The 13,172-nt window shown below is 40.2% G+C and overlaps 1 protein-coding gene across 1 annotated transcript in view; it reads right to left on the reverse strand.

The window, feature by feature from the left end:
• The window catches only part of syt17 (synaptotagmin XVII), a gene marked incomplete at both ends in the record, with an annotated part of 41,641 nt that overhangs the window by 20,656 nt on the left and 7,813 nt on the right, over nucleotides 1–13,172 (reverse strand). The window contains one exon of the mRNA XM_084175199.1: nucleotides 10,872–11,017. Within this exon, the coding sequence (XP_084031325.1) occupies nucleotides 10,872–11,017 (146 nt within the window). The remainder of the gene's footprint in view (nucleotides 1–10,871; nucleotides 11,018–13,172) is intronic.

The following is a 13,172-nucleotide window of genomic DNA, read 5'->3' on the forward strand; positions in this document are numbered from 1 at the left end:
ACTACTGACACTATATACCCGAATATCTCTAATAACTACGGACACTATATAGCAGAATGTCTATAATAACTACTGACACTATATACCAGAATATCTCTAATAACTACTGACACTTTACACCAGAATATTTCTAGCAACTATTGACACTATATAGCCGAATATCTCTAATAACTACTCACACTATATACCTGAATATCTCTAATAACTACTGACACTATATACCAGAATATCTCTAATAACTACTGACACATTACACCAGAATATCTCTAAGAACTACTGAGACTTTACACCAGAATATCTCTAACAACTACTGAAACTTTACCAGAATATATCTAATAACTACTGACACTATATAGCAGAATATCTCTAATAGCTACTGACACTTTCTATCAGAATATCTCTAATTGCTACTGACACTTTCTATCAGAATATCTCTAATAACTACTGACACTTTCTATCAGAATATCTCTAATTGCTACTGACACTTTCTACCAGAATATCTATAATAACTACAGTTTACTACATACCAGAATATATCTAATAACTACTGACACTATACAAGAGAATAACTCTAATAACTACTGAGACAATACACCAGAATATCTCTAACAACTACTGACACTTTACACCAGAATATCTCTAATAACTACTGACACTATACACCAGAATATCTCTAATAACTACTGTTTACTATATACCAGAATATCTCTAATAACTACTGACATGTTCTACCAGAATATCTCTAATAACTACAGTTTACTATATACCAGAATATCTGTAATAACTACTGACACTATATACCAGAATATCTCTTACAACTACTGACAATATATAGCAGAATATCTATAATAACTACTGACACTATATGCCCGAATATCTCTAATAACTACGGACACTATATAGCAGAATATCTCTAACAACTACTGACACTATACACCAGAATATCACTAATAACTACTGAGACTTTATACCTGAATATCTCTAATAACTACAGTTTACTATATTCCAGAATATCTCTAATAACTACTGACACTATATACCAGGATATCTCTAATAACTACTGAGACTTTACATCAGAATATCTCTAACAACTACTGACACAAAATAGCGGAACACCTCTAATAACCACAGTTTATATATTCCAGAATATCTCTTATAACTACTGACACTATATGCCAGAATATCTCTAACAACTACTGACACTATATAGCAAAATATCTCTAATAACTACGGACACTATATAGCAGAACATCTCTAATAACCACAGTTTATATATTCCAGAATATCTATAATAACTACTGACACTATATACAAGAATATCTCTAATAACTACTGACCCTATACACCAGAATATCTCTATTAACTACTGAGACTTTACACCAGACTATCTCTAATAACTACTGACACTATATAGCAGAATATCTCTAAGAACCACAGTTTATATATACCAGAATATCTCTAATAACTACTGACACTTTACACCAGAATATCTCTAACAACTATTGACCCTATATAGCAGAATATCTCTAAGAACTACTCACACTTTATACCCGAATATCTCTAATAACTACGGACAATATATAGCAGGATATCTATAACAACTACTGACACTATACACCAGAATATCGCTAATAACTAATGAGACTTTACACCTGAATATCTCTAATAACTACAGTTTACTATATACCAGAATATCTCTAATAACTACTGATACTTTCTATCAGAATATATCTAATAACTACAAACACGTTATATATCAAAACATATCTAATAACTACTTACATTATACACCAGAATATCTCTAATAACTACTGACACTATATACCAGAATATCTCTAATAACTACTGACACATTACACCAGAATATCTCTAATAACTACAGATATTTACACCAGAATATCTCTAATAACTACTGACACTTTCTACTTGAATATCTCTAATAACTACAAACACGTTTATATCAGAATATCTCTAATAACAACTGACACTTTACACCAGAATATCTCTAACAACTACTGAAACTATATAGCAGAATATATCCAATAACTACTGACACTATATACCAGAATACCTCTAATAACTACTGACACGATATACAAGAATATCTCTAATAACTACTGACACATTACATCAGAATATATCTAATAACTACTGAGACTTTATACCAGAATATATCTAATAACTACAGTTTACTATGTACCAGAATATCTCTAATAATTACTGAAACTTTACCCCAGACTATCTCTAACAACTACTGACACTATATAGCAGAATATCTCTAATAACCACAGTTTATATATACCAGAATATCTCTAATAACTACTGACACTTTACACCAGAATATCTCTAACAACTACTGACACTATATAGCAGAATATCTCTAATAACTACTGACACTATATAGCAGAATATCTCTAATAACTACTGACACTATATAGCAGAATATCTCTAATAACTACTGACACTATATAGCAGAATATCTCTAATAACTACTGACACGTTACACCAGAATATCTCTAATAACTACTGACACTAAATAGCAGAATATCTCTAATAAATACTGACACTATATAGCAGAATATCTCTAATAACAACTGTCACTTTACACCAGGATATCTCTATTAACTACTGACAGTTTCTACCAGAATATCTAATAACTGCAAACACGTTATATTAAAATATCTCTAATAACTACTTACATTACACACCAGAATATCTCTAATAACTACTGACACTTTACACCAGAATATCTCTAATAACTACTGATACTTTCTATCAGAATATCTCTAATAACTACAAACACGTTATATCAAAACATCTCTAATAACTACTTACATTATACTCCAGAATATCTCTAATAACTACAGATCTTTACACCAGAATATCTCTAATAACTACTGACACTTTCTACTTGAATATCTCTAATAACTACAAACACATTTATATAAGAATATCTCTAATAACTACTGACACTTTACACCAGAATATCTCTAACAACTACTGACACTATATAGCAGAATATATCCAATAACTACTGACACTATATACCAGAATACCTCTAATAACTACTGACACGATATACCAGAATATCTCTAATGATTACTGACACATTACACCAGAATATCTCTAATAACTACTGACACATTACATCAGAATATATCTAATAACTACTGAGACTTTACACCAGAATATATCTAATAACTACAGTTAACTATATACCAGAATATCTCTAATAATTACTGACACATTACACCAGAATATCTCTAATAACTACTGACACATCACACCAGAATATCTCTAATAACTACTGAGACTTTACACCAGAATATCTCTAATAACTACTGTTTACAAAATACCAGAATATCTCTAATAACTACTGACACTATATACCAGAATATCTCTAATAGCTACTGACACTTTCTATCAGAATATCTCTAATAACTACTGACACTTTACACCAGAATATCTCTAATAACTACTGACATGTTCTACCAGAATATGTCTAATAACTACAGTTTACTATATAACAGAATATCTCTAATAACTACTGACACTATATACCAGAATATCTATAATACTACTGACACTATATATCAGAATATGTCTAATAACTACAGTGTACTATATACCAGAATATCTCTAAGAACTACTGATACTTTCTATCAGAAACTTTCTATCAGAATATCTCTAATAACTACAAACACGTTATATTAAAATATCTCTAATAACTACTTACATTATACACCAGAATATCTCTAATAACTACTAACACTTTACACCAGAATATCTCTAACAAGTACTGACACTATATAGCAGAATATCTCTAATAACTACTGACACATTACACCAGAAAATTTCTAATAACTACTGACACTATATACCAGAACATCTCTAATAACTACTGACACTTTATACCAGAATATCTCTAATAACTACTGACACTTTCTGCCAGAATATCTCTCATAACTACAAACACGTTTTATCAGAATATCTGTAATAACTACTGACATTATACACCAGAATATTTCTAATAACTACTGACACTTTACACCAGAATATATCTAATAACTACTGACACTTTCTACTTGAATATCTCTAATAACTACTGACACTTTCTACTTGAATATATCTAATAACTGCAAACACGTTATATCAGAAAATCTCTAATAACTACTGACATTATACACCAGAATATCTCTAATAACTACTGACACTATATAGCATAATATCTCTAATAACTACAGGTTACTATATACCAGAATATATCTAATAACTACTGACACTATATACCAGAATATCTCTAATAACTACTGACACTTTCTACCAGAATATATCTAATAACTACTGACAGTTTACACCAGAATATCGCTAATAACTACTGACACTTTTCACTTCAGAATATCTCTAACAACTGCTGACACTATACACCAGAATATCTCTAACAACTACTGACACTATATAGCAGAATATCTCTAACAACTACTGACACTTTATACCATAATATCTCTACTAACTACTGACACTTTCTACCACAATATCTCTAATAACTACAAACACATTATATTAGAATATATCTAATAACTACTGACATTATACACCAGAATATAGCAGAATATCTACTGACACTTTACACCAGAATATCGCTAATAACTACTGACATTATACACCAGAATATCTCTAATAACTACTGACACATTCTATTAGTGAGCCATGCCCTTCTGTAAGAACAGACACAACTTCCACTGATGACAGGTCCATGTCCTTCTGTAGGAGCAAACACAACTTCCACTGATGACAGGTCCATGTCCTTCTGTAGGAACAGACACAACTTCCACTGATGACAGGTCCATGTCCTTCTGTAGGAACAAACACAACTTCCACTGATGACAGGTCCATGCCCTTCTGTAGGAACAAACATAACTTCCACTGATGACAGGTCCATGTCCTTCTGTAGGAACAGACACAACTTCCACTGATGACAGGTCCATGTCCTTCTATAGGAACAAACACAACTTCCACTGATGACAGGTCCATGTCCTTCTGTAGAACAGACACAACTTCCACTGATGACAGGTCCATGTCCTCCTGTAGGAACAGACACAACTTCCACTGATGACAGGTCCATGTCCTTCTGTAGGAACAGACACAACTTCCACTGATGACAGGTCCATGTCCTTCTGTAGGAACAGACACAACTTCCACTGATGACAGGTCCATGTCCTTCTTTTTCCTGTCTCCTATCATTCTATCTGTCTCTGCCGTCACTAAATCAACACTCACACACACACACACACACACACACACACACACACACACACACACACACACACACACACACACACACACACACACACACACACACACACACACACACACACACACACACACACACACACACACACACACACACACACACACACACACACACAGCCAGTTGAATGTAAAGCTTTCATTATACCTCTGTAAAGGGCACAAGGAGGGCAGGTTTGTATAGAAATAACGCTAGAGAAGACCCTCAGCCCTCAGCTAATCACAAAAACAGGTGGCAGGGTGACGCTTGTTGTTTCTTGTCCCTGATTGCCCCTTTAATATCACTGGCAAACGCTGAGAAGAATCTGCACAAACATGTTTTACTCATTTTATTGTTTTCCCTCTCTCTCTCTTCCACTGTCTGTCTGTCTCTCTCTCTCTCTCTCTCTCTCTCTCTCTCTCTCTCTCTCTCTCTCTCTCTCTCTCTCTCTCTCTCTCTCTCTCTCTCTCTCTCTCTCTCTCTCTCTCTGTCTCTCTCTCTGTCTCTCTGTCTCTCTGTCTCCCTCCCTCCCCCCCCTCCCTCCCTCTCCTTCACTTCCTCCCCTCCCTCCCTTCCTCCCTCCCCTCTGTTTGTCAGGGTATATAATTCTAGTCAGGATCTTGTACTGGACACCTAATTCCCAGCCATCCCTTGGGGATCATCAAGGGCCCTTTGTGTCCATGACGACAGCTCGCAGGGAGATAGTTGTCAAGGAAACAGGGAAATCGAAAACACATGGCTTTAGGAGAGGAGGGAGGGAGTGGGGAGGGGTTGCTGTTGGACTATAGGCTGGAGAGGAGAGGAGGAGCAGAGAGGAGAGGAGGAGAGAGGAGAAGAAGAGCAGAGAGGAGAGGAGAGGAGAGGAGAGGAGAGGAGAGGAGAGGAGAGGAGAGGAGAGGAGAGGAGAGGAGAGGAGAGGAGAGGAGAGGAGAGGAGAGGAGAGGAGGAAAGAGAAGAGAAGACGAGAGGAGAGAGGAGAGGAGAGCAGAGGAGGAGTGAGGGGAGGAGAGGAGAGGAGGAGAGGAGAGGAGAGGAGAGGAGAGGAGAGGAGAGGAGAGGAGAGGAGAGGAGAGGAGAGGAGAGGAGAGGGAGGAGAGGAGAGGAGAGGAGAGGAGAGGAGAGGAGAGGAGAGGAGAGGAGAGGAGAGGAGAGGAGAGGAGAGGAGAGGAGAGGAGAGGAGAGGAGAGGAGAGGGAAATTAACTTAGGTGAAACCAACAGAGAGTGGAGGGGGTGGTGGTGAGGTAGGGGGACAGAGAAGACCTCCATGATAGTTGTAGGTTAATATTGTAGACTAAGTCTCCATGATAGTTGTAGGTTAATACTGTAGACTGAGTCTCCATGATAGTAGGAGGTTAATACTGTAGACTGAGTCTCCATGATAGTAGGAGGTTAATACTGTAGACTGAGTCTCCATGATAGTAGTAGGTTAATACTGTAGACTGAGTCTCCATGATAGTTGTAGGTTAATACTGTAGACTGAGTCTCCATGATAGTAGGAGGTTAATACTGTAGACTGAGTCTCCATGATAGTAGGAGGTTAATACTGTAGACTGAGTCTCCATGATAGTAGTAGGTTAATACTGTAGACTGAGTCTCCATGATAGTTGTAGGTTAATACTGTAGACAGTATCCTGGCATATGGTCTGTATCTCCTGTTAATGTATTACTCCTCCTGAGAGACAACAGTATCAGTACAGTGTGTGTGTGTGAGTGTGTGTCTCCAACATGTCTATCTTAATCAGTAGAGCCATGTTTCATCCAGACCTTTGGTCTCTGTCACACACACACCCCCTCTCAACCACAGAATGAGCTCATCCAGAGTGCTGACGTCAACATCAGGTCCCCAGAGAGACCAGCAGAACAGGGGGTTTGGACTGTTCCATTACCCCACAGAACAGGGGGGTTGGACTGTTCCATTATACCATAGAACAGTGGGATTGGACTGTTCCATTATACCATAGAACTGGGGGATTGGACTGTTCCATTATACCATAGAACAGGGGGATTGGACTGTTCCAATACAACACCGAACAGGGGGATTGGACTATTCCATTACACCACAGAACACAGGGACTGGACTGTTCCATTACACCACAGAACAGGGGGGTTTGGACTGTTCCATTACACCACAGAACACAGGGACTGGACTGTTCCATTACACCACAGAACAGGGGGGTTTGGACTGTTCCATTACACCACAGAACAGGGTTTTTTGGACTGTTCCATTACACCACAAAACAGGGGGCATTGACAGACCTGGTAATAATCTCTAATGATGATAGACTACAGTGCCTTGCAAAAGTATTCATCCCCCTTGGCGTTTTTCCTATTTTGTTGCATTACAACCTGTAATTTAAATTGATTTTTATTTGGATTTCATGTAATGGACATAAACAAAATAGTCCAAATTGGTGAAGTGAAATGAAAAAAATAACTTGTTTCAAATGATTCAAAAAAATAAATAACTGAAAAGTGGTGCGTGCATATGTATTCACCCCCTTTGTTATGAAACCCCTAAATAAGATCTGGTGCAACCAATTACCTTCAGAAGTCACATGATTAGTTAAATAAAGTCCACCTGTGTGCAATCTAAGTGTCACATGATCTGTCACATGATCTCAGTATATATACACCTGTTCTGAAAGGCCCCAGAGTCTGCAACACCACTAAGCAAGGGGCACCACCAAGCAAGTGGCTCCATGAAGACCAAGGAGCTCTCCAAACAGGTCAGGGACAAAGTTGTGGAGAAGTACAGATCAGGGTTGGGTTATAAAAAAATATCAGAAACGTTGAACATCTCACGGAGCACCATTGAATCCATTATTAAAAATAGGAAAGAATATGGCAGCACAACAAACCTGCCAAGAGAGGGCCGCCCACCAAACCTCACGGACCAGGCAAGGAGGGCATTAATCAGAAAGGCAACAAAGAGACCAAAGATAACCCTGAAGGAGCTGCAAAGCTCCACTGTGGAGATTGGAGTATCGGTCCATAGGACCACTTTAAGCCGTACACTCCACAGAGCTGGGCAATACGGAAGACTTGCCAGAAAAAATACATTGCTTAAAGAAAAAAATAAGCAAACACGTTTGGTGTTCACCAAAAGGCATGTGGGAGACTCCCCAAACATATGGAAGAAGGTACTCTGGTCAGATGAGACTAAAATTGAGCTTTTTGGCCATCAAGGAAAACGCTATGTCTGGCGCAAACCCAACACCTCTCATCACCCCGAGAACACCATCCCCACAGTTAAGCATGGTGGTGGCAGCATCATACTGTGGGGATGTTTTTCATCCTGGTCAGAATTGAAGGAATGATGGATGGCGCTAAATACAGGGAAATTCTTGAGGGTAACCTGTTTCAGTCTTCCAGAGATTTGAGACTGGGACGGAGGTTCACCTTCCAGCAGGACAATGACCCTAAGCATACTGCTAAAGCAACACTCGAGTGGTTTAAGGGGAAAAATTTAAATGTATTGGAATGGCCTAGTCAAAGCTCAGACCTCAATCCAATTGAGAATCTGTGGTATGACTTAAAGATTGCTGTACACCAGCGGAACCCATCCAACTTGAAGGAGCTGGAGCAGTTTTGCCTTGAAGAATGGGCAAAGATCCCAGTGGCTAGATGTGCCAAGCTTATAGAGACATACCCCAAGAGACTTGCAGCTGTAATTGCTGCAAAAGGTGGCTCTACAAAGTATTGACTTTGGGGGGGTGAATAGTTATGCACGCTCAAATTTTCTTTCTTATTTCTTGTTTGTTTCACAATAGAAAATATTTTTGCATCTTCAAAGTGGTAGGCATTTTGTGTAAATCAAATGATACAAATCCATTTTAATTCCAGGTTGTAAGGCAACAAAATAGGAAAAATGGCAAGGGGGATGAATACTTCGCAAGCCACTGTATATCCATAGCCCTGTTGGAATAGGTTTAAAAGTGCATCCTTCAACTTCCTGAGACTGATCTAACACAACTGGACAAATGAATGTTGTGTGCATGTGGGCGTGCGTGTGCTTTCGTTCATGTGTGTCTGTTTGTGTGTTAGTCTGTGCAGCCTCCGTGTGTGCGTATGTGCGCACTCGTGCGTTTGTGTGCGTGTCCATACATGTATGTACACTGCTCAAAAAAATAAAGGGAACACTTAAACAACACAATGTAACTCCAAGTCAATCACACTTCTGTGAAATCAAACTGTCCACTTAGGAAGCAACACTGATTGACATTAAATTTCACATGCTGTTGTGCAAATGGAATAGACAACAGGTGGAAATTATAGGCAATTAGCAAGACACCCCCAATAAAGAAGTGGTTCTGCAGGTGGTGACCACAGACCACTTCTCAGTTCCTATGCTTCCTGGCTGATGTTTTGGTCACTTTTGAATGCTGCCGGTGCTTTCACTCTAGTGGTAGCATGAGACGGAGTCTACAACCCACACAAGTGGCTCAGGTAGTGCAGCTCATCCAGGATGGCACATCAATGCGAGCTGTGGCAAGAAGGTTTGCTGTGTCTGTCAGCGTAGTGTCCAGAGCATGGAGGCGCTACCAGGAGACAGGCCAGTACATCAGGAGACGTGGAGGAGGCCGTAGGAGGGCAACAACCCAGCAGCAGGACCGCTACCTCTGCCTTTGTGCAAGGAGGAGCAGGAGGAGCACTGCCAGAGCCCTGCAAAATGACCTCCAGCAGGCCACAAATGTGCATGTGTCTGCTCAAACGGTCAGAAACAGACTCCATGAGGGTGGTATGAGGGCCCGACGTCCACAGGTGGGGGTTGTGCTTACAGCCCAACACCGTGCAGGACGTTTGGCATTTGCCAGAGAACACCAAGATTGGCAAATCCGCCACTGGCGCCCTGTGCTCTTCACAGATGAAAGCAGGTTCACACTGAGCACATGTGACAGACGTGACAGAGTCTGGAGATACTGTGGAGAACGTTCTGCTGCCTGCAACATCCTCCAGCATGACCGGTTTAGCGGTGTGTCAGTCATGGTGTGGGGTGGCATTTCTTTGGGGAGCCGCACAGCCCTCCATGTGCTCGCCAGAAGTAGCCTGACTGCCATTAGGTACCGAGATGAGATCCTCAGACCCCTTGTGAGACCATATGCTGGCGTGGTTGGCCCTGGGTTCCTCCTAATGCAAGACAATGCTAGACCTCATGTGGCTGGAGTGTGTCAGCAGTTCCTGCAAGAGGAAGGCATTGATGCTATGGACTGGCCCGCCCGTTCCCCAGACCTGAATCCAATTGAGCACATCTGGGCCATCACGTCTCGCTCCATCCACCAACGCCACGTTGCACCACAGACTGTCCAGGAGTTGGCGGATGCTTTAGTCCAGGTCTGGGAGGAATATTTGTGTGATTTTGTTGTCAGCACATTCAACTATGTAAAGAAAAAAGTATTTAATAAGATTATTTCATTCATTCAGATCTAGGATGTGTTGTTTAAGTGTTCCCTTAATTTTTTGAGCAGTGTATGTGTGTTTGTGTGTGTGTGTGTGTGTGTGTGTGTGTGTGTGTGTGTGTGTGTGTGTGTGTGTGTGTGTGTGTGTGTGTGTGTGTGTGTGTGTGTGTATGTGTTAACTCACAGCCAGGAGGGGGTCTGAGCAGGGAAGGGTCCCAGTATCTCCACCTCCTCATCACTGGGTGGAAAGCAGCACTCCCAACACCACAACAGACATGAGCGACAAGACCACCGGCACAACAGACAGTCAGTTAGCCTGGACAGCACACCCTATAGAGAGAGAGAGGGGGATAGAGAGAGAGAAAGTTTGCCAGGGAGAGAGAGAGAGGACAGAGAGAGAGAGAGAGAGAGAGAGAGATAGAGAGAGAGAGAGAGAGAGAGAGAGAGAGAGAGAGAGAGAGAGAGAGAGAGAGAGAGAGAGAGAGAGAGAGAGAGAGAGAGAGAGAGAGAGAGAGAGAGAGAGAGAGAGAAGAGAGAGAGAGAGAGAGAGAGAGAGAGAGAGAGAGAGAGAGAGAGAGAGAGAGAGAGAGAGAGAGAGAGAGAGAGAGAGAGAGAGTTTTGAGTTTTTATAAAATCTTTATTTTATACTCAAGTGTTAACATAAATAATGGCACACTGCCTTTTCAGAAATTGAACAACAAATGTCATTCCTAAATAAAAATGAAAACAAAAACAAAAATAAAAATAAATTAAATAAAAATACAAAAAAGCATATACATTCAATTCATTTCATCAACAAAAAATAGTTTCCCCTCCTCCACAAAACAAACCGCTCCTTCGTAGCCCCACTTCTCCTCAAACAATGGGAGATCTTTTACAGCCGAGAAGAACTCAAAATCCACTTTCATTCTCGCTTTCACTAATCCTTTAAAAACACATCTCACATCCTGCCGACATCCCGTTTCTATCTTATGTTTCCTACTCAGAAAAATGGACATCTTAGCTTGTCCCAAAATAAAATGTAACAGTTGACATTTTCTTTTCTGTTGCTTACTATATTGAAACCCCAAAATAAAAACAGTGTTATTGAAAATCTCCCCTACAGCTTTAAACAAAGACTCCAGCATTTCCAAGAGAGGTTTTATCCTCTCACACTCCATAAAACAGTGAAAGATTGTTTCTCTTATATTACAAAAAGGACATCCATCTCCAACATCTGAGTTAATAACAGATACAAATGCATTAACTGCAATGATGCCATGCAAAACCCTCCATTGCATATCCCCAGTACCCTTTTGTAACAGTGGCTTGTACAGTGCTCTCCATGCTGGCTTTACCTTGTCATCAATGCCCAATTTTACCCTCCATGGAGTGTCTTTTCTATTTTTCAATTGATCTTTATTCAACACCTTGACACCCCCCCTATATAAGTCTTTCCCATTCACCTCATCCAAACCCACCTCTTCCAACCCTCTCAAATCCAGTAATAACGCCTTTCTTTCTGACTCTGGGATATTGGGTGTAATCCCTAGTCTTGGAAATGAGACGTTTTCTTCTTGTACCTTCATCTTGTGACTATTCAGCATACCCCACTCTTCTGCTGACAGAGCCTTCCTGCAGCTTCCCAGCAGTTGTCCGACAATCCTTTCCGACCTCACCCCCAAATGTTAAGCCGCCCGTCTTCCATCCATTAAGGCGGGCCCATTAACTACTGCTAGCCAATCCTCTCCCAACATATCCCAAAAATACTTAAAAAAGTAAACGGGAAGCCCATCAATGCCTGGTGCCCTTCCATTTTCCATGCCTTTTAATGCAGTGTATAGCTCCTGCAAAGACAATGGTTGCTCTAGCTCAACATGAGCTTCTACAGCCACCTGTGGGAGCCCATCAAGGAACTGCTGTGTCACTGTTTTATCCTCTTTGTACTCACACTTGTAGAGCTCAGCATAGAACTCTACTGCCCTCTTTCTAATTTCACTAGGGCTAGTGAGCTCCTGTCCAACAACTGATTTGAGACAATGAATAATTCTTCTTTGTCCATTCTTTTTCTCTAAACCAAAGAATAATTTGGATGAGGCCTCCATTTCAGAGATTCCCTGAAACTTACTTCTCACTAATGCCCCCTGTGCTCTGATACCCAGCAGGTCTGCCAATGCAGCTTTTTCCCTCTTGAGGGCCTGAGTATGGCCTCGATCTCCTGTGGTCTCAACCAACGTCATGAGTTCCACTATTTCAGTCTCTAGGGCTTTCATTGATCTGGTGATATCCTTGGTGACATTCCTCGTGTATTGATTACAGAATTGTTGAATCTGGATTTTCCCTATGTCCCACCACTGTTGAAGGGATACAAAACTGGCCTTTTGAGACCTCCACCTCTCCCAGAAAAAACTAAAACATTTCCTGAAGTGAGCATCACTCAATAAAGTTATATTAAAATGCCAGTATGCACTTTTGGGTTTTACATCGTTAACGAACACCACCTCTG

This window comes from Coregonus lavaretus, assembly GCF_964263955.1.
Source record: "Coregonus lavaretus genome assembly, chromosome: 2".
NCBI lineage: Eukaryota > Metazoa > Chordata > Actinopteri > Salmoniformes > Salmonidae > Coregonus > Coregonus lavaretus.